The sequence below is a fragment of the Scyliorhinus canicula genome, chromosome 4 (genome assembly GCF_902713615.1).
Source record: "Scyliorhinus canicula chromosome 4, sScyCan1.1, whole genome shotgun sequence".
Taxonomy (NCBI): Eukaryota; Metazoa; Chordata; class Chondrichthyes; order Carcharhiniformes; family Scyliorhinidae; genus Scyliorhinus; species Scyliorhinus canicula.
In genome coordinates, this window is record NC_052149.1 from 59,402,006 (window position 1) to 59,425,151 (window position 23,146).

The 23,146-nt window shown below is 43.0% G+C and overlaps 1 protein-coding gene across 1 annotated transcript in view; it reads left to right on the forward strand.

Moving 5' to 3' along the window:
* stil (STIL centriolar assembly protein) overlaps window positions 1–23,146 on the forward strand; it is a 72,146-nt gene that overhangs the window by 8,302 nt on the left and 40,698 nt on the right. Inside the window, exons 2-6 of the mRNA XM_038794313.1 lie at window positions 3,706–3,813; window positions 10,627–10,742; window positions 18,760–18,947; window positions 20,004–20,251; window positions 22,323–22,406. Coding sequence (XP_038650241.1) covers window positions 3,725–3,813; window positions 10,627–10,742; window positions 18,760–18,947; window positions 20,004–20,251; window positions 22,323–22,406 — 725 coding nt within the window. The 5' untranslated portion in view covers window positions 3,706–3,724. The remainder of the gene's footprint in view (window positions 1–3,705; window positions 3,814–10,626; window positions 10,743–18,759; window positions 18,948–20,003; window positions 20,252–22,322; window positions 22,407–23,146) is intronic.

A 23,146-nucleotide genomic window follows, 5' to 3' on the forward strand; every position in this document is an offset into this window, starting at 1 on the left:
ATTAATAGGATGCAGAGCTGGGCCGAAAAATGGCAGATGGAGTTTAACCCTGATAAGTGCGAGGTGATTCATTTTGGTAGAAAAAATTTGAATGCGGATTACAGGGTCAACAGCAGGGTTCTGAGGAATGTGGAGTAACAGAGAGATCTTGGGGTTCATGTCCATAGATCTCTGAAGGTTGTCACTCAAGTGGATAGAGCCGTGAAGAAGGCTTATAGTGTGTTAGTGTTTATTAACAGGGGGCTTGAACCGCGGGGTTATGCTACAGCTACACATGACCCTGGTGAGACCACATTTGGAGTATTGTGTGCAGTTCTGGTCACCTCATTGTAGGAAGGATGTGGAAGCATTGGAAAGGGTGCAAAGGAGATTTACGAGGATGCTGCCTGGTTTGCAGGATAGGTCTTATGAGGAAAGATTGAGGGAGCTAGGGCTTTTCTCTTTGGAGCGGAGGAGGATGAGAGGCGACTTAATAGAGGTTTATAAGATGATGAGGGGGGTGGATAGAGTGGATGTTCAGAGACTATTTTCTCGGGTGGATGTAGCTGTTACAAGGGGGCATAACTATCAGGTTCAGGGTGGGAGATATAGGAGGGATGTCCGAGGTAGGTTCTTTATTCAGAGAGTGGTTAGGTTGTGGAATGGACTGCCTGCTGTGATAGTGGAGTCGGACACTTTAGGAACTTTCAAGCGGTTATTGGAAAGGCACATGGAGCACACCAGAATGACAGGGAGTGGGATAGCTTGAACTTGGTTTTGGACAATGCTCGACACAACATCGAAGGGCCTGTTCTGTGCTGTACTGTTCTATGTTCTATATAATATCGCCTTATTTTCTATTCCTTCACTCCGAACCAAATTGATTCAGTCTTTGAACCCTCTAGTATGTTATCCCGCTTTAAATCTGTTACATAATTCTTAATCGATACTGCCTGTCCATATAAGCAAGTCGGCATTTCCTCCATCTGGTTCCAGCTTTTTCTGAACCCATTTTTTCCGTTCTGTTCTTTTTCTTTCAGAATCCAATAGGTTTTCAAAATTGGGAGCTTTTAATAATAATTTTAATAAGCTTTATTGTCACAAGTAGGCTTACAGTAATTTAGTGACTGAAAAGTCCCTCGTCACTACATCCGGTGCCTGTTCGGGGAGACAGACAGAGAATTAAGAATGTCCAAATTATCTACTAGCACAAGTCTTTGGGGACTTGTGAGAGGAAACTGTAGCATGGTGGTTAGCATAAATGCTTCACAGCTCCAGGGTCCCAGGTTCGATTCCCGGCTGGGTCACTGTCTGTGTGGAGTCTGCACGTCCTCCCCCTGTGTGCGTGGGTTTCCTCCGGGTGCTCCGGTTTCCTCCCACAGTCCAAAGATGTGCGGGTTAGGTGGATTGGCCATGCTAAATTGCCCGTAGTGTCCTAATAAAAGTAGGGTTAAGGGGGAGGTTGTTGGGTTATGGGTATAGGGTGGATACGTGGGTTTGAGTGGGGTGATCATGGCTCGGCACAACATTGAGGGCCGAAGGGCCTGTTCTGTGCTGTACTGTTCTATGTTCTATAAAGCCCACGCAGACACAGGGAGAACGTGCATACTCTGCACAGACAGTGACCAGCCGGGAATCTTACCTGGGACCCTGGCACTGTGAAGAGAGTGCTACCCACTGTGCCACCCAACAAGAATAAATAGGGCGATGTTGTTTCCATTCGTTCTTAGCAACTAATTGAGGCTTATTATCTGTAATCAAAAAAATGAAGCTAGGAAATCAAAATATTATTCACTTGGAACAATGGAATAGGGCAGTATTTTTCAAACTTTTTTTTTCTGGTGACCCATTTTTACAAAATGGCCATCTCATGACTCACACCAAATTCACAATAGATTCTCCTACTTTTTAAAACATCACATTCATTATTGGCACTTCTGTATTATTAATTGTAAATTAAAATATATTTTATATTTTTTGTTATTTGGAAATCTAATAACTTGTAATAGAAATCTCTGCACAGATCAGTGGGCAAGGCGTTTGATTGCAGACTCCTAAGGTGTTTGAAGGGGAATGAGGAAATTCTTGGAAACACGCCTGAATTTTGGGCTGATGGGGAAGGAAGGAGGCTCACCATTGATCACATAGTCGGTCTCACTGAGAGAGAGACTGACCTCAGAAAATGAGCGGAGAGCGGCTCCCCATTATAAATGTACATCAAACTCCTTATGCATACACAGCACAACTTTAAACATAGATCAGATTGACGAGGTTAAGAGTAACTGAAACTCAAAAGACATCATCAAGATTAACTGTCGCAGAAATTGAACCAACACCGACAATGTTAATCGTAACATGTTAATGTTAATTCAAGATTAATTGACGATTGTAACAGTGGCAGACGTTAAACATGCATCCGATTCAGAACGTTAACCCTGAAGTCGGTCTCTTTGGGTGATCATTGACTCTCTGCTTCCTATGAGCTGTAATTAAACAGATGCAATTCCCCTCGACTGGGATGGATGGAGTTGCCACACCCATCGCCCCAGAGCTGAGTTCCAAATGAAGCAAACATAAATCAGCTTTGTGACAATGGACCAATTGGAAGGTGGGGAGATCCCCACAGGATACACAGGTATTATCTGCATGAGCCAGATCCTGTATAAGGGAGTACTCCGGCTATGAGTTACTGACTGGGACACTTGTTGATACATAGTCCAGTCAGCAGTCACTTGGTTTTGGATGGAGGAGGCAGGCATGGGGGAAAAAAAGATTGCGAAGCACTGCTGGAAACTAACGTTGTGCAGAAGGAGTATTTGCAGGAAATAAATTTAAAGATATTTGGTTTTTTTTCTTTTAAACTCTTCAGTTGTAGGTGCTGACTAACCTGGATGATCATCTGCTGCAGAAACAGGAGTGGCTGCTGGAGGCTGTGTCAGTGGCGGTGACTATAACAATGACCCAGGGAGGCAGAAAGTCCACATCACCTGCCTCTGCATCAGCCTCATGTGGCCACACACTGCTCTCTAGCCAGAATTCACCCAGGGTGAAAAAGGGGGGGGGGGGGGGGGGGGGGGGGGGGGGGGGGGGGATCAGGCGATCCTCGGGGATCTCTTTGGAAGACCTTTTGGCAACCCATTTTGCATCACCCTGCAGGTCGCGACCCCTACTTTGAAAAACACTGAAATAAGGAACAGTACCATAGTCTTTAACCCTTCGAGGAAATTTTGATGCGGAAATTATATTTAAATGGGATTTGTCATGCTAGATCATAAAATGATGTGCGGAAAGGGCAATGGAATTCGAGTAGACTGTTCCAAAATATATAATTGAGGGGGGGGGGAAAGCAATTTGCAAAATTTAGCAATTTGTTCTTTGAAGAGGATTATGTATGATATTTCAGGTGTGTACTTTTTAATCAAAATTGGCTATTACTTTAATATTGCCACATAGCACTTGAAAGGTTGGTAGTAATACATCAATTAGTGTACCATTTGTGAAACTTCTGTTTTATAAACATTGAAAATATAAAACATGCAACATTGACATTATTGCTTCATTTCAGTAAACTTCGAAAACCTTCCTTCTCACCTAATGGAGTTTTCACATTTTGTCAAAAGCCAGTGGAACCAAAGATAAATGATATGAGCTTCTATAACATTACTATAGATAGTTTAACAGCTTGTTTATATATTTTCTGAAAGGTAATATTTATGATCTTCACAGGCCTCTGGAACATGGAATAATGCCTTTCAGCTTTCCGAAGACAAAGTTAGCGTTATGGGATCCAACGCCACTTGGAGATGCAACAAGCATGCAGCTTGCCTATTACAGGTATAATTTGCAGTTTCTATTTCCCTCTCTATTTTGGGGCTTAATTTTAGCAACTCATTCTTTTAGAAAAAAACAGTTTGCTCAATAATGGAATAATAAATTCAAACCTTATTCATCATAACCTTATGTGGTATTGCAATATTTGCAGATGTGTTAAAACAAAGATGGTTTAAACTTTTTGAGTTACTGGTTTCTATATACTTTAAATAAGTAGCCATTTCAGGGAGTGTTAACATGGTACTGAATTTTACTACTTCATCAGCTATAAGGGATGAATCTTGAATCCAAGTTAAAAGGTTATAAACTCAAAGCCTGTGGTTTCCTATCATTTCCTTTTTTTTGTTTGATTTCCAGCATGTGTAGTATTTTACATTCTATTTGAAAGCTGGTGGTGATCAATTCAGTTGAGCCATTAAAGAATGTAGGGAATCATAGAATCCCTACAGTGCAGAGGGAGGCCACCTGGCCCACCCAAGCCCAATCCCCCTCCCCATCCTTGCAAATGAATATAACTAAGCAAGGCAATGAAATACAAGCACAAAATGCTGGAGAAGATGTTGTACACTGGTTCAGAAACTGAAGTAGGAAATCCAAGGAAAGTTAGCAGGAAGTTTGGATAAAGAACAGGGTTGCTCAGCAAAGCATACCTTGAGCAAAGAAGTAGGTTTTAAGAAGCATCTTAAGGGAGGAATAGGTGGAGAGAGAGGTTTAGGAAGAGCATTCGAAAGGCTTGGGTGTTGGTAGTTGAACAGTGCTAAATTGGAGGGCTGCACACATTTGCTGACTTGCTTGAAGTCTGTTTGTGGTTATGGTCAATGGTGCGTTCATCTAGTCTACCTTCCTGCTGCCCTGGCATTTGTGAGCAACCCTGGTCTTCATGCAACTTTAAAAACACAGTCACTATATTCTCCTGTGTCACTACATTCTCCCCCTGCTCCAAGTCCCGTTCACTGAGCTATAATGGTTTGTGGTTAAGTCGGTCTTAATTTATAAATTCTCATCCTGGTTTTCGCATCCCTTCGTGGCCTGCCCGCCCCGTCCCCGCCCTAATCTGTAATCTTTGGCCATATAACCATCCCAGATTTCTGAAATGCTCCGATTCTGGCCTCCTGAGCAGCCTCAATTTTAATTATCTCATCAATGGCAACATGTTAAGCTGCCAACACCCAAACCTTTAGAATTCTCTTCCTAGATCTCTTTCTCTACCTATTCCTTCTTTAAGACTCTCCTTAAAACATACCTCTTTGGCCAAGCTTTAGCCATCTTCCTTAATATCTCCTTATGTGATTTGGGGTCAAATTTTGCTTTAAAGTTCCTGACAACAGCTTTACAATATTCTATTACTTTAAAGGCAAGGGGGTCGGTTTAGCTCACTTGGTTAGATAGTTGGTTCACGATGCAGGTCAAGGCCAGCAGAGCGGGTTCAATTCCCGTTCCATATGAAGGCCCTACCTTCTCAACCTTGCCCGAGCTGTAGTGATCCTCAGGTTAAATCGCCAGCAGTCAACTCTCCCATCTCTGAGGGGGAAAGTAGCCTCTGGTCATCTAGGACTTTACCTTTACCTTACTTCAAAGGTATATTTTATCAATGCAAGTTGATGATTGTTTTAAAACAACTAAGGAACTTTATAACTACAAGATGTTTGTGAACTAATCCAAAATTGTTCACTTTCTCTTGAGAGTAAGACTTGTCTAAACTTAAAAAAAATTGTAAATCCAGGTGTAACGCATGTAGGCCCCCCCCCCCCCCCCCCACACCTATGTCAAATATCCTTGACCAATGCCCATATGCTGAGCTGCCTTAATTTAAATGTCTCCATAATTTTCTTTCCCAGAAGAGTCCCAGCTCTGGAATTATCCATATGTTTATTTCTTTAATCCCCTTAAACATTCGAGGAGCTCGTCTTCTCTAAAACCATTATGCAGTAGTAAGATGACTTTCTTTTGATTGATTCCCGCTACTTTATTCCCCTTTACACATTTTGTGCAAGATGGCATCCTATTTGCTTTCTTGACAGTAACTAGACATGTCTTATTTTTCCAGAAACAAAGTGCTGTGCCCAGCAGGTCAGGCAAATCTGTGGAGAAAAAATGTTCTTGTGTGGAACTTTTCATTCGAGCGCAATTCATTGTCCTGATTTGCCTTCGATTTTCTGGTCAAGCAACATCTTGATTTTAAAATTCTCATCCTTATTTCTATAATCTCCTTCAACCCCACAATCTCTAATTTTGGCCACTTGGGCTTTCCTGCATTTAATCACTATGCTATTGGTAGCTGTCCCTTCAGTTGCCTGGGCCCTAAGCTCTGAAATATGCTCTCTGCCTCACTTTCTTCCTTTAAAATCTACCTATTTGACCAAGCGTTTGGTCACCTAATCTAATATTTCCTTATGTGGCTTGATATATTTTGTTTTCTAATACCCCAGTGTAATGTCTGGGGATATTTTATCAGATTAAAAGGTGCCATATGAGCCAGGATATTTCCATGAATCTTAAAATTTCTCTGCCATTTTCTACTCCTAAGTCCTTAACCTGTTGCCATCTTATTAATCATATTAGCTTTTCCTGCTATTTTGGTGTCCTTTGCAATCCTAAGGGTCTCTGCCCCCTGGAGAAGAAGTGGTTGCTAGTTGGTGGAAATCATATGACTAATTTGTCTGTTAAAATAGTTTTACTTCAATATTACCATTTTTCATTTTCATAAATGTTTCAACTAATAAATTGGATGGTATTTGTAAGGCAGTTTAAGAACTAAATAAATGCCTGGCAATGGAAGGTTTATATCGAGGTATTAAATAGAAATAATCAATTACTTGGTAAGCATCATGATTCCTGTGCTACATGCATTGTGCAAATCTCACCAATGGAATGTTACAGGTAGGGGTCCAATAAAGGAGGTGCAACAATTGATATATACTGAAAATGGACTTTTGCCGAAATCTCTTTAATTCCTTTCCCCTGAGTGACCGAACACGTAGGGTTGAACTGCTGAAGACTTGGGCACGATTTTTCGCTCCCGCGCGGCATCGGGAAGTCCGTCGTGAACTCGGCCGAGTTTCACGACGGCGTTGGAAGCCGCTCCTTGCACCCTATTCAAACCCCCCCCAGGTGGCTAGGAGCGGCGTGTTGTAAATCTCGGCCGCCGGGAATGATGCGGCCGGCGCGCCTAATGACGTCAGCTGTGCATGTGCAGGTTGGCCGGCTCCAACCCGCGTATGCGCGGTTGCCGTCTTCCCCTCCGCTGCCCCGCAAGACGTGGCGGCTGAGGGGAAAGAGTGCATCCCTCGGAGACGCCGGCCCGACGATCGGTGGGCACCGATCGCGGGCCAGTCCCCTACCGAGCACGGCTGTGGTGCTCACTCTCCTCTCCCCCCCCCCCCCCCCCCCCCCCCCACAAGCCACAAACGAGCCTTTGGCGCCATGTTCACGCCGGCAGCGCCCAGGTGTGGTTGCCGGCGGCGTGAACAGGTCGGGAACGTCAGGCCGCTCCACATCCAGGCCAGAGAATCGCTGGTCGCCGTGGAAAAAACGGCGAGCGGCGATTCTCCGAGCGGGGGGGTGCCAGGGCGGCATGTCATGATTCGCCCGGCCCTCCCGTGATTCTCCCACCCGGCGTGGGGAGCGGAGAATCGCGCCACCTTAAATTTGATTTCATTTGTGCAAAGACTTTTTGCCTGTTCAATTACGCTATGATAAATATGCTCCTGATGATACGTGGGAAAAAAAAGATCCAGATATTTTGTTTCACTGTTCATTTGATGGATTATCAGAGCATTGATATCTTATTTTGACAATGAATTTTACTAGGAGAAATTGTGTTCATCATCTGTACTCCTCTGAAACTGACAGCAACATCTGAATTCCACACGTGCAGTTAAAAGTGGAAAGACAAAAACTGCTGACATTGATTCATTGGAGGATGCAGCAATCAATTAAAAATTACTGAATTGGCAAAACTGGTGCTTTTATACAGCTCTTAAAGTACCCCTTGTTGAATGAGGTGTAACTTGAGTTTCTGAAGGGGTACCAAGTTCATTATTACTGCTACAGAGGCTCATTGGCCATGGGGAAAAAAGTAATTTTATATTGTTAAATCTGAAATTTTGCCATTATGTTAAGAAATTGCACATTTAAAATTTTTATTTTTAATTTAGGTACTTTATCTTCTGCCTTAGCTGCTTGTCTATGGCCCAATCATTTTATATGTTTAAGAAAAAAAAATACATTTAAAAATGCAGATATTCTGTGCCTTTTACTTCCTGGTTTGCTGACTGTGGGAATACTTCATGCAAGGAGTTCGTCTTGAATTGGTGTCATATTCATACTGACTTGAATAAGGGAGAAGCCGAAAGAGATTTTTAAAATGTATTCATTCATATGATGTTGCTGAGTAAGTGTTGCTTGATAGCACTATCAATGACACTTTTCATCACTTTGCTGATGATTGACAGTGGACTGATTGGGGCAATAATTGACAGCATTAGATGTATCCTGCTTTTTGTGGACATGACCTATTTGGGCAATTTTCCACATTGCTACATAGATGCCGACATTGAAGCTGCACTGGAACGGCTTAGCTAGGTGTGTGGCTAGTCCTAGACTACAAGTCTTAAGTACTATTGCCAAAATGTTGTCAGCATAGCCTTTCAGTGTCCAATGCCTCCAGTGTTTTTTGATATCACTTGGAGTCCACCACCCCCCCCCCCCCCCCCCCCCCCGGCATCATTGAGGGTGGGGACATTTTTGGAGCATCCTTCTCTGTTAGTTACATTGTCGACAACTATTCATGTCTGGTCATGGTGGGAAAACAGGACTTCAATCTGATCCATTGGTTGTGGGATTGGTCTAGCACATGCTGTTACCACTGTTTGGCATGTAATAGTAGCTTCATCAGGTTGACACCTAATTTTTAGGTATGCCTGGTAGCATGACATGGTATTTCAGGGCTGATCTCTCCAGCTTTATTGTAATTCTGGAATGGGAGATATGCTAGGCTAAGAGGTTGCAGATTGTGATTGATTACAATTCTGCATGCTCATGGCCTCATGGATGTCCAGTTTTGAGTTGCTTAATCTGTTCGAAATGTATCTCCTGTGATAGTACCTCACAATACAGTAGAGGGTATCCTTAATGTGATGATGTTCTTACTAATACTATCATGGGCCAATGCATCTTGCTGGTTCTATTGTCACCTGCTGTGAAGACACAGTCTAGCAGTTATGTCCTTTTCTTACCTGAACCATTCTTGGTGATGTGCATTGAATCCACAAACCAGAGTGCCTTCCTCAATACTTCTTCCAATTAGTGCTCAGCATGGAGAAGTACTCAATCATCAGCTGAGGTGAGGTTGGTTGGTGATAATCAGCAGGAGGACTCCCAGAGCAGCTTCTTCCTGACTATATACCACTGTTCTGCTGCCACCAATTGGACAGGGCATACTCTGGCATGGTGATAGCGGCGCTTGACATTATCTGTAAGCTATGATTCAGTTTATTATGACTGTCAAGCTTTTGCTATGGAACAGCTCTCCCAAATTTGGCACTTGGCACAGGCCTCCAGATACTGGTATGGAGAACTTTCATGGTCAACACGGCTGGGCTTGCCGTTGTTGTTTCCAGTTCCTAGGCTAGTGCTGGTGGTATATCTGATTTCATTCCTTTTAGACTTTGTGTAGGCATGTGCTACAGCTGCCCTCTGGAATGTCCTTGCAAGCCACTCAGTTAAGAATCAACCACGTTGCTGTGGATATGGAGTCAATTGTGGGCCATACCTGGTAATGACAGCAGATTGCCTTCCCTAAAGACATTCATGAACCGGGTGGGTTTTTACAACAATGGTTTCACAGTCACTATTACTGAGACTTAATTCCAGTTTCTATTAATTGAATTTAAATTTCACTTGCTGCCTTGGTGGTATTTGAGCCCGTGCCCCAAAGCAGTAGCCTGTGCCTCTGGATTACTGTTCCAAGGACATTGATCACAACATCACTGCTTTCCTCCTGGGCTAATATTTGTGGGCAGCTCTCCAAGTTCAGTGGCGAGCACCATTGTTCTACTGGTAACCGCAAAATTGCCCAGTGTATGTTGTGCTGCCTCATTTGATGTGTAACGTTAATGTACTGATTTTCTACAAAATTCAGAATGAAATAGACCTTTGACTTAAATTCCAATTTAAGTCACATTGTTTTAATGCAATTTATCCTCTCCACTCCTTCAGCTTCTGGTAATTATAAAGAGAATTGTCTCACCTCAGCCAAGTGATCATAAAATACATTAAAGTCTATTGAACTGTGGGAGGAATTAGAACCAAAAAAAACCTTCCTGTTTTCACCTGATTCAATATTTCGATAGAACATACTAAATGGTGGGGGATGTGACCGATTTATTTTTCCTTTCCCCACCATCCCCTTTTTCCTCTCTTCCTATGCCTAGGATTGATGCTGTAACAGCTTGATGAACTCGGCAAATTCCATACAAGTTAGCAATCAAATGTGAAACCTTAGTCATTATGAGTCATTACCACTATATACTATGCATTTATCCAGCCGGATATAGGATCCTATAATTGTAATTAATATAAAAATCAAACATAGATAAAGTAGAAAATGCTTCCTTGCAAATGACTACATTTTTCCAATACTACTGCTGTATTTTTAGAAATACTTTTTCACATATTTATCCTTTGCTAGTCTGCCACTCCCTTCTAAAAAGATTAAAGATTGCTGTAACAGCATAGATATGGGATATTTGAAAGATTGTTTCTGAAGAGATTCTTTGTGTTTATGCTGTGTTGTAATTACATGCATCTCCACAGAAACCCAAAGCTCTTTGTGGCAGAGAAGACCTTGCGCCTCGTCCATCGTCATGCCAAACAGAGTGAAAACAAAAATTTCTTCTGCTTTTTGCTTGGATCATTTGCAGTGGATGATGGTGAGTCCATTATGACTATTTTTAGGAAAATAAATATTGGCCAGCAAACTGAGAATAACTCCCCTACGCTTTTTCAAAATCATGCCATGGGATCTTTTTCATCCAGTTAAGGGTACAGATTGGACCTTAATTTGGACCTCAATTTAACAGCTCCTCATAAAGATGACTCTCCGATGGGTAGCAGTCACTTAGTATCCCACTGGATTTTCAACCTTTATATTACTGCTTGGGCCCTGACGCAGGACTTGAATCCTGAACCTCCTGACTCGGAGGAGAGAGCTGAGCCCAAAGATAAAATGATGGAAAATCTCAGCGGGTCTGGCAGCATCTGTAGGGAGAGAAAAAAGCTAATGTTTCGAGTCCAGATGACCCTTGGTTAAAGCCTTTGTTATTTAATATTGAGAGAGCTGAGCCATGGCTGACACATTGTATGTGCAAACTGTCTATGTAAAACTTGTTAGTCTATAATTACATTTCCAAGTGATCGTGCTGCCACTGGCAGCATGATGCAGTCACAGTATGTTAAGTTTATATCACTTTCCATTTTGGATTATGGACATAAAAATGTCGCATTCCAATGTAAATATTAGGTTAGGTTACTGTATGCAGCATTAAATGGAGGGTGAATAATGCCGGGGGGGCCCCAGCCAAATCATCAGAACCCTCTACGACAGCTTCACTTGAAAATTATATTTGGTCAGTGAAGCTGTCTTAGAGGGGTCTGATGATTTGGCTGGGGCACTCCAGCATTATTCACCCTCCATTTAATGCTGCATACAGTATGGGCATCGGACGGAGAAGAAATAGTCATTGTAAAAATTATTAGACGGGGTGTTCATTTCCTGTCCAGACACCTCATTTCCAGTGACACAATAAGTTAACTATCTAGCAATTTATCCTGTGCAATCCTAACTCAAAATGCCAGCTTTAGCTCAATTTGATAAACCAATTGATTCTCCGTGTTTTTACAAATCTTTTTGCCTGTGAAATGTTTAGGAAAATGAAATTCTTCCATGTCCAGAATAAGACGTTTAAGCAACAATAAAAATCACATCATGATTAAATTAACTCCTTTTTGTATCTTTTTAGTATATTAAAGTGTTTAATTTCAAGGAGTCAGCCTATGTTTTGGACTTGCAACCACATCTCAGCTTTCTAAACTTGTTTGTAAAATTTACCAGCATGCATTAAATATGAATTGAAATAGGTATGTCTTGTGAGAATTTGCAAGTTTCACTGTCACAAAGCATGTTGGAGATTTGGAGCGTGCTCTAGTAGCCACGTCATGCCGGGGGCAAATCCGAATGAGCTGGTTGGATAGCGGCAGATTCTGAAATTGGGATCTGTGGCGGATGCTGATTAGTTTCTGATCTAACCGGCCCACACTCATTGGCGAGATCCAGATCCCACCGCGGCATGGCGACAAACCAATAATCGGCAATCTCCAACTCATTAACAGGAAGGACCCCCTATCTAACAGCCTCCAATGATCTAGCCAACTCCCCAGCGAGCAGGGCACCCTTCAGCATACATATTTAAAACTGTGAAGCGAGCAAAATAGGTGCTTTGGGGATGGGAGGAGGTGAGTAGCCATCTTTGAATTTGGGCAATCACCCCAGGGGCAATGGATATTCCCTTAGCTCCTGGATAATGACCAGGTTTGGGGGAGGGGGTGGATGACGGGAGAAGCCATGTCCAATGAGAAGTGGGATCTAGCGAGATCCAGGAGCACTGTGCCCGGGGGTGCTGGGGAGGGCAGAGGGCAAACGGGGGAGCCGAGTGCAGGCCGGCTCACCATGCGAATAACATGACTGTCTTCATATGTCTTGGGTATAACATGTTTTAATAATGTATAATCGTGACCCTAACTGTCCCTGGCCACTGATTGTGCCGTCCCACCCCTCTCCCAATGCCTCAGTGATCTTTAATCATTGTTGCCTTCCGTGCTCTGCCGCTACGTCTAGTTGTGTCCCCAGGATGCACGTCGGAGGTGGAAGCAGCCTTCTGTTTACTGTACTCTGTGGCCTTTGCCCCCAGCGGGCGTCCTGAAGAGGACCTGGGACCGGAGCATCCCAGCCAACCTGCTGATGGCATACACCTCACTGCACCACCCTGTTCCGTCTGCTGACCCCAAGACATGCCAATGTCAGGAGGGGGGTTTCCAGGAGAGCTGGTGGCCACCATTGTTTCGCTGTAGGGAGGCTCTGGGCTGGCGTCCAGCGTTCCTCCCTCCTGTCGGTGCCTGTAGAGCCCTGTGGGTCACCTTGGGAGGCAGGGGCAGCTGGACTGCGTTCCAGCAGCCTCTGCATCATATGGCTCCGCCAGCCCTGGCAGCTTCCCATTGTCTGCATCATGGTGCCGATGCCCTTGGCGGTCTCCCGTGACTGGGCCACGCTCCGTGGTGCCTCAGCAAGGCCCATCTGCGTCAGGGACACATCCCCCAGTGATTGAGACATGTGTTGAGGTCCTCCACCATGGCAATCGCTGACTGAACAATGTCTTCGACACCATCACTCGGGGTGCTGATATCGTGCTTCAGGTTCCCCACTACGGTCGCCATCCTAGCAGTGTTGGCCTCGTCATCTCCTGGGATCCTGGGACTCCTCCATCAGCTATGGATCTGCCGGAGTGTCGTTGATATCTGTCCAGTGGCACAGTGGTTAGCACTGCTGCCTCTCAGCGCTAGGGACCCGGGTTCAATTCCAGCCTCGGGTGACTGTCTGTGCGGAGTTTGCACATTCTCCTCGTGTATGTGTTGGTTTCCTCCGGGTGCTCCAGTTTCCACCAAAGATTTGCAGGTTGGGTGTATTGGCCATGCTAAATTGCCCCTTAGTGTCCAAAGGGTTAGGTAGGGTTCCAGTAGGAATATGGTCGGGGCTTGGGCCTAGGTAGGGTACTGTTTCCAAGGGTCAGTGCAGATGCGATGGGCCGAATGGGCTCCTTCTACACTGTAGTGATTCTATGATTCTCTGAATCTCACGGCTGCACCCTAGCATCTGTACCAGCTCTGGGATAACCTGCTCCAGAGGCTCAGCATCTGTCTGGGACCCAGCTGGGTCCTGGGATCCAACTGATCTCCGACTGCTGGCTCCCTGGGCGTTCCTGCCGCCACCTGATGTGCATCAGTAACTGTGGTGCTGACCAGATTTTGCCCAGAGGCCTGTCCAATGTTTTCACCCACCGAGGTGTATGTCTCCTGGTGGAGGGTGGTTAACAGCTGTGTGGGGGGAGAGGCACCCTGATTGGGCGAATGGACAGGTGATCAGTGAGGGGGGAGGATCTGGCATGAACAACACAGGTGTGGCGAGTCATCTGGGTGTGGGCCGGTGGATACTCACCTCTACAGTGCAGGCCAATCTCCATGTCGGTGATTGATCTGTCCTAGGCCACCCCCGCAACCTCCAGGGCCCATTCCTCGTAGGGGATGAGGACTCTGATGCCTGGTACCCCAGTGCTCGTTTATTGTGGGCCAATTTTTTTCTCCTCCAGGTCAAGATAACATTTTGATCATTTGGGGGGGGCGTTCAGGGGTGACAGGTGGAACATGTGGCCCGGTGGAGGTCATTGAGCTTCTTGCAACACTGGGTGGCTGTCCTCCTGGTGACACTCCCTGCGCTTACAGCCACTGGCACTGGCAGACCCTCTGGCCCCCTCGGGGGAACCGGGTATCGCTTCTGGACTCCACCGCATCCACCAGTCGGGCCAGGTTGGCATCACCGAAACGTGGTGCGGGTCTCCTTAATGGCATGGTTGCGTGCCTCCTTCAAATAACCAATGTGATGGGCTGAATGGCCGACTGTGACATTTATTCTATCTGCTCAGTTAGACAACCCCTCCCACCTTTTTCAATCTTCAAGTTTGTGGAGTTAAGACAAGTCCAAATATATGAACTGACTATTTTAAAAAATTAACGAAAAGTATACTTCACCAAAGGTTGAAAGATAAGTTTATTTTTACTCTTGAACCATTTTTAGGATTGTTCAAGCAAATTGCAGTTTAAAAAATAATGGAACATTTTATTTTTAGGTGGACCTTGTTTAATAAAAAAACTGGCAAGCTCATGAATGGGATCTGTTTTAAAAGAAACAAGTGCACTGCAGACACAGATTATGGCTGGTCAGGGGGAAAACAAACAAGAGGCGCATGGTGGTACAAAAAGATTTGCATCTGGCTTTGGGTGAACCATTATTTGCAGGATTACAGTAGGAAATGAGACCTAATGATCAAAAGGGGCCTGCTAGTTCAAGCTGTATTCTTCAGTCCCTGTCTCTTCAAAGGCTGCTGGACTTTACTTTGCAATGCTACTATATCCTAGAAAATTTGGGTTTCATCAGACTATTTCAGCTTAAACCCCACATTTCCTCAGTTTCTTCTATTCCCTGCTACATGGGTCTGCAGCCCACAGCTCTGAAGTTGCAAGCAGCTTTTTAACATTTCATTTGCTGCTCCCAACCTTTTCTAGTTGGATCACATTAACATGAAAATATTCTTTTTGTAAAAAAAAAAAGCTTTCTAGCTGTGTTTTTATTCTGAGGATAAATTATTATCTTAACAAAAACCACCATTGTGCTCTAAATAAACCCATGGCTATGCCATGGTTATATATAATGAATTTGATTCGAGGAACCGGGTTTATGGTTGCAACCATTATTGCTCCTAATGTAATTGAGATGATAAAGTATAAATGTGCTGTTTAAAAACAATTTTTAATTCTACACATCTTAAACTTTGTTTTATGGACTTTACTGACAAAATTATAGCCAAAACATGCTCCCTGCGTGGGTCTCGCCCCCCACAACCCAAAGATGTGCATGGTAGGTGGATTGGCCACGCTCAATTGCCCCCCCCCCCCCCCCCCCCCAAATAATTGGGTACTCTAAATTATTTTTTTTAAATTAAAGCCAAAAAATTAAATTCATTCAGAGTTTAATTTAATTTTTTTTCTATTTATACATAAATTTAATGTTATTTTCTTGCATTATGCCAGAGACTCTTGGCGGTTTTCTGAGTGTTGGAACAGAAATTTAGAATTTTTGTTTGGCAGCCAGGCAATTTTTTTTTTTTCAGGCCCTTCAGCCAGAGAAAAAGGGCATTGACCCCTACCCTTCTGCATTGACTTCCAGACCTTAAGACCCTCTTGTGCCTAATTCGGGAACAATTGCTCTTCGAGTCCGTGACCTATCTCCCTGATGACCCCAATGCAGAGTAGGAAGAGAAGTCATTGCAAGTGGTTCTCTGACAATGATTAAATAGGTCAGAATGGAACCACGTGAGTGCAGTCCCATCGAGCTAAACAACAGTTTAGTTGGGAGCCGATTGGTTTATTGTCAGCTCTGATTTCTTACGTTGTCCATGAGAGTCACCTCCTGTTCCCTGAATTCTATTCCTATCAAACTACTGATCATCCAACTTTCCTCCGCCCCCTATGTTAGCTGATATTGTAAACTGTTTTATCTCTTCGGGTGTCATCCCGCCCCCTATCCTTCTTAAATCTGCTGTTATAATGCTTCTCAAAAAAGCCTTTGACCCATGCTGAAACTACCACCCTATCTCCAACTTTCCTTCTCTTGTGCCACCTACCTCAAAACTCCATAGAAGAATGCCTTTAATAAGCTATTCACGCTTACCACAGTACTGAAACAGCTCCTATCAAGATCACAGGATCCCTTTGTAACTATGACAAATTCTTGCTCCTTGTCCTTCTCTCTGTTGACCACACTATTTTCCTCCAACACCTCTCCACTGTTGTTTAGCTGGGTGAGACTGCACTCGGGTGTTCCATTTTTATCTATCTAATCATAGCCAGGGAATCACTTGCAAATGCATCCCTTTCTGCTCTGCACCATTACACCGATGTCCCTTCCAATTTCTGATCTACATGCTGTCCCTCATCAATGTCATTAGTTTCATGTGTATGCTAACAATGCCCAGCTGTACCTCACCACCACTTATTTGAACTCCTTTGCTATTGCTAAATTTTCAGACTGTATCTAACATCCAGTACACTATGACTAGATGAACAGTAATTTCCTCCAAATAAATGTTGGGAAGACTGAAGCCATTGATTTTGGTGCCTCCTCCACACTTCATTCCCTAGTTAATGACTTGATCCCTCTCCCTGGCAGGAGACTAAGATTAAGCTGTGTGTGTCATGGTTGATCTTAAAATGAGGGAGGAGCTGGCCAGAGTTGATTGGAGAAGGAGCCGAGCAGGGAAGACAGTGGAACAGCAATGGCAGGGGTTTTTGAAACTGAAAGGTCTGAAGGTTTGAGGAGGTAACAAGCAAGTTAGGCAAAGGAGAATCAGTGGACGTGATTTATTTAGATTTCCAGAAGGCCTTTGACAAGGTGCCGCATAGGAGACTGTTAAATAAGTTAAAAGCCCATGGTGTTAAGGGTAAGATCCCGGCATGGATAGAGGATTGGCTGAATGGCAGAAGGCAAAGAATGGGGATAAAGGGGTCTTTTTCAGGATGGCAGCTGGTAACTAGTGGTGTGCCCCTGGGGTCTGTGCTGGGACCACAACATTTTACAATATACATTAATGATCTGGAAGAAGGAACTGAAGGCACTGCTGCTAAGTTTGCAGATGATACAAAGATCTGTAGAGGGACAGGTAGTATTGAGGAAGCAAGGGGGCTGCAGAAGGACTTGGACAAGGTAGTAGAGTGGGCAATGAAGTGGCAAATGAAATACAATGTGGAGAAGTGAGGTTATGCACTTTGAAAGGAGGAATCTAGGCATAGACTATTTTCTAAATTGGGAAATGCTTCGGAAAGCAGAAGCACAAAGGGACTTGGGAGTCCTTATTCACGATTCCCTTAAGGTTAATGTGCAGGTTCAGTCGGCAGTTAAGAAGGCAAATGCAATGTTAGCATTCATGTCAAGAAGGCGAGAATACTAGACCAGTGATGTACTTCTGAGGCTGTGTAAGGCTCGGGTCTGACCCCATTTGGAGTATTGCGAGCAGATTTGGTCCCATATCTAAGGAAGCATGTGCTGGCCTTGGAAAGGGTCCAGAGGAGGTTCACAAGAATGATCCCTGGAATGAAGAGCTTGTTGTATGAGGAACATTTGAGGACTCTGGGTCTGTACTCGTTGGAGTTTAGAAGGATGAGAGGGGATCTTATTGAAACGTACAAGATACTGCGAGGCCTGGATAGAGTGGACGTGGAGAGGATGTTTCCACTTGTAGGAAAAACCAGAACCAGAGGACACCGTCTCAGATTAAAGGGACAATCCTTTAAAACAGAGACAAGGAGGAATTTTTTAAGCCAGACGGTGGTGAATCTGTGGAACTCTGCCGCAAAAGGCTGTGGAGACCAATTCACTGAGTGTCTTTGAGAGAGATCGATAGGTTCTTGATTAATAAGGGGCTCGGGTTATGGGGAGAAGGCAGGAGAATGGGGATGAGAAAATATCAGCCGTGATTGAATGGCGGAGCAGACTCGATGGGCCAAGTGGCCTAATTCTACTCCTATGTCTTATGGCTTATGAACTTTTGAACTAAATTGTGCTATCACTTAAGACTGCATATTTCCACCTGCATAATATCGCATAACTTCACCCTGCCTCAGCTCATCTGCTGTGTTAACTCTCACTTATACCTTTTTATTATTTCTAGACTTGAAAATTCCTATGCCCTCCCGATTGATCTATCTATCCTCCTGAAAACTGAGGTCATTCAAAACTCTGCGCATAACTTAACTCACATCAATTCCTGTACCCTTTCAACCATGTGTTTGCTGACCTACACTGGCCTCACTTTGTTTCCTTTTAAAACTCTCATTAAAAGCTACCCCTTTGACCAAGCTTTTGACTTGATGGTGGTTTTGTGTCATGCTTTTTCATATAATGCCTCTTTGAAACACCTTGGGACATTTCATTGTTAAAGGTGCTAAAAAATATATAAGTTGATATTAAAAATGTTTTCAATTCTTTGTGTAACTTTCCATCATTCTTTTTGAAGAAAAGGTGTGTGTTAGCTGAGTAAATATATCTTATTTCACTTAATACAGATGAGGAAGGTGTTACGTTAACTGTCGACCGCCTTGATCCTGGGCGTGAGGTTGCAGGACGTTCAGACAAGATCCCCACAGCTCTTCTTCCTGGGGATTTCCTCATTCCTTGTATAATTGATACTCAAGGACTTGTTTCCAGAGACACCAATGTTCATACATCTGAAGATTTCAATGTTGCATTTAAGGTAATTAAATCTGAATGACAACATGATATATATTTTTAATAAATTTAGAGTACACAATTCATTTTTTTCAATTAACGGACAATTTTTAGCGTGGCCAATCCACCTACCTTGCACATCTTTGGGTTGTGGGGGCGGAACCTATGCAAACACTGGGAGAATGTGCAAACTCCACACGGACAGTGACCCAGAGCCGGGATCGAACCTGGGACCTCAGCGACGTGAGGCAGCAGGATAACATGATATTTAATTGTAGATCTGCAAGTGCACGTGGATGCAGATTTACCCTGTAAATAACTCCACATTTCCTTTTTCTTTTTTTCTCCCTGCTTCACTTCGTCAATAATCTAAAATAACTGGCCTTGCTTTTGTCTATTCATTATCTATTCATGGCTTGCAGTGCAAGTATCTATAAATTTTGTAGCCTAACATATTTCTAAACTGTGAAAATAAGCTAATGGATGTTATTGCTCAAACTTGTGGCTATGGTTATACGATTTTTATTCTGTGATGCCAAAGTTTGAAGCTTCTTTTAATTGTGCTGCAGGGAAGTAATCCTTGTCTCCAAGAATTTTAACCTAGATCGTCTAAGGCAGGGGTGGGCAAACTGCGGCCCGCCAAAGGTCTTTACGGGGGGGGCTGTTGGGTTACTGGTATAGGGTGGATACGTTGACTTGAGTAGGGTGATCATTGCTCGGCACAACATCGAGGGCCGAAGGTTCTGTTCTGTGCTGTACTGTTCTATGTTCTATATGAGGCGCCCAGAATCATAACCGGGTGAAGCGCCATTTTTGAAAAGTAGAGAAAAAGAGGGCTAAAGGCAGGATGCCGCCGGGGGAAGTGCTGAGGTATATGCCGCACGCTAATTGGTTACAACCGGGACTATTAATTAATATACTATGCGGCCCTTTAAAATTGTGAATTTCTGAATGTGGCCCTTGCACGGAAAAGTTTGCCCACCCCTCGTCTAAGGCATTTGGCATATCTTGTTTCTGCATTAAAATTATGGAGAGGAAATATGGACTTCTGTCAGTAATTATGTTCTACTTAATTTGCCAGATGCTGTACCACTATTGTTGTAGCAAGGAAACAATTGACTCTTCTAGACTCCTTGTGATGAGAGGTCGCATTAACTGCATTGAGAACTTGGATCATCTAACCCTTGAACTTCAATGGGCAGCCGTTACAGTTGGAATCACCTTTGAGGCTACACCAATCAATGCAATACCCATAATTCCTACAGCCTTGGCAAGAAATTTAAGCAGCCCATTAAATATTGCTCAGGTTCAAGGGACATACAAATTTGGGTAAGTTAAGCATAGAGTCATAGAATTTACAGTGCAGAAGGAGGACATTCAGCCCATCGAGTCTGCACCAGCCCTTAAACCCCACTTAAGCCCACCCTATCCCTGTAATCCAGTAACCCCACCTAACCTTTTTTGACATGAGGGCAATTTAGCATGAGCCAATCGACCTAATCTGCACACCTTTAGACTGTGGGAGGAAACCGGAGCACCCAGAGGAAACCCATGCAGACATGGGGAGAACGTGCAGACTCTGCATAGACAGTGACTCAAGCCAGGAATCGAACCTAGGACTCTGGAGCTGTGAAGCATGAAAATGTAGTTGAAATAAATTAGTAGAAATTTAATCTTTCATTGCCTTTAAATATCCAAAAGTAAATTAGTAGAAATTAAATATCCAAACATGATTGTCCAATTGGACCTTCAAGACTGAGGTTGACCGATTTCTACGCGGATAGTGCAGGAAAATGGTGTTCAATGGCGGAATAGGCTCAAGGGAATGAATGACCTACTCTTGCGTTCTTCTAATTAATTGTATAGCTGATACTGGAGAATAATTGATTTCAGGAAAGTATTATCAGGTTGGTTGGAGGTATATTGTCAATATAAATTAAATAGTTTATCTTTTCAAAGCTGTTGTATCAAAGCATTATTAATTAGTATGCACATTTTATAAAATGTTTTGATCATCGTTTTACTAATTTGCCAAGCCATGTCTATGCAGCATATAAGTACCTCGGGTCATATCAGTTGATCTTTTAGAAATTATTTGTTTTATGTTCTTTGCCCCATCCTCCCGCTAAAATAATGCAGAAGTGAAATATTTGCACATGCAGGATTACTATAAAGAACTTGCTCTTGGCCAATTGATTGTAAGTGCCTCCTATGAAGTTGTAGTTAGAAACTCTTGTATTAGTTGAAACAACTACCTGGTATTTCCTTTGGGTGGGGCTGGTTCTCCCAATCTCATTGTAATTTACTGGCAAATCAATAGATTTCCTGAGAAAGCAGCATAAATGCCCATTTGTGTTCTTTTCTCTGCTGAACTTGTAGCAAATGGATGGAAGAATTCTGTTGAAATTCATCTACGTTGTATAGAATCTTTGGTCATAGCACAGAAGGAGGTCATTCACCCCATCTGTCCTGGCTCTCTGAAAGAGCAATTCAGCTAGTCCCTTTCCCTGAGAGAACTTTTCTCTTCAGATAACTATCCAATTTCCTCTCCTACACTGAGGCATTGTAACTTTTTATTAGTGTTTTTTTTTCCAGAATTTCTCCACCGTTTTTATGTTCTATAACATTTTTAATTATCCGTGCATATTCCTAGATATAGGTATGAATTTCGAAGTATGGTATCTCATGCCAGTTGTCATGTGAGAGTACCTTTAAGAAATGGATGTTTAAGCCATGTACCTTTTCAAGAAGTGGAGCAGCTCATATTACTGAAGGGATGTCAGAGGGTGGGGGGAGCTGAGCTGTCCTCACTTCTGCTTTTGGTTTCAGTTTGAGAGAGCAGCTGAAAAGTGCCTGGCTGGTTTGAGAGAGCTGCAGGAAGGGAAAGAGCTGGTCTGGTGATATCTGCAAATCCAAAGACTATAAATATATTGAATGTAACCTGTTGTGCTCCTATTTTTTGAACGGTTGAAGTTTTCTGGATGTTTAAAAGAACAGTTTGCAGGATTGGGTAGTGTTGTATTATTTTCGGGGTTATCTTTGAAGTAAGGGGTGTTAAGAGATCCAATGTTTATTTTAAAAGGTTAATTTGAGTTCATGGAATAAACCTTGTTTTGTTTTTTTTTTAAAAACCACGTGTCCATAATTGTAATACCACACCTGGGGAACAAGCCGTGTGCTTCAAAAGCAACAATCCATTAAAGGTGGGGGTTGGTTGAACTCCATGATACATTTTGGGGTTCTGAAAATGCCGCTCCCATCACACAGTCATGAGGTGTTGCTCATCAGTTTAGAAAAATAGTACATAATTACTAGATGTTTTCTACTTTTGCAAATTTATTATAAACTGAAACTTAGTAAAAATATAATAAACAGATTTGTTTAATTATAATAATTGCAGGTACCTGACAATGGATCAAACTCGCAAGCTTCTATTAATACTTGAATCTGATCCAAAAGTGCTCACTTTGCCTTTAGTTGGAATGTAAGTACAATATTGTAAAATAATAATGTCCAATGTTAGAATTATGGAGTTCAGTTTTAAATTGAAAAATAAGGACAATGACGTGAAGTACAACGTTAGGTCATGTTCATTTCAGTATCAACAAAGGATACCAGCAAGTGGTAACAGATAAAAATGTACAGTTAATTTCTAATAACAGAAGGAGTACACAACATTAATTTATGAATGTCATCTGCAAGATTTTCATTTCATTTATGTTTTGAATTTGTATCCAAAGCAACAACAAGCAGTGTTAGGGCAGATCAGCATCATTGAGCTCCAGAAATTTTGTAATATTTCCCAGGTCACGTGGTCAGTGGCAAAGTAACAGCATTTGGCATTGATTTTAAAGAAAACTGTCCACAAAGATCTAGTAATATCTCTGACATGGATTTTCCCCCTTTCACAATGTCAAATTGCATCTGGTGTCACGTCGAAGGATCTTCAGGAATCCAGGAACAATTATGGAATTAAGCAGCAATAAATCGGTGTATTCTCTCCGATGCAGCCCAGGAAGTAAAATGTGCTGATTTCCTTCACTTTTTATTGGGTGTTATGCATGATATAATTACAAATATACACACCGAAAAACAAAGGAAGTCAAAAACACTTAACAGGAAAAGCCCCCCCCCCCCCCCCCCCCCCCCCCCGGTAGAAGGAGAAATGTAAAATTCACTACCAACTTCAGAATTTCCATATTTGAATGCGTGTGCTGGCACCAG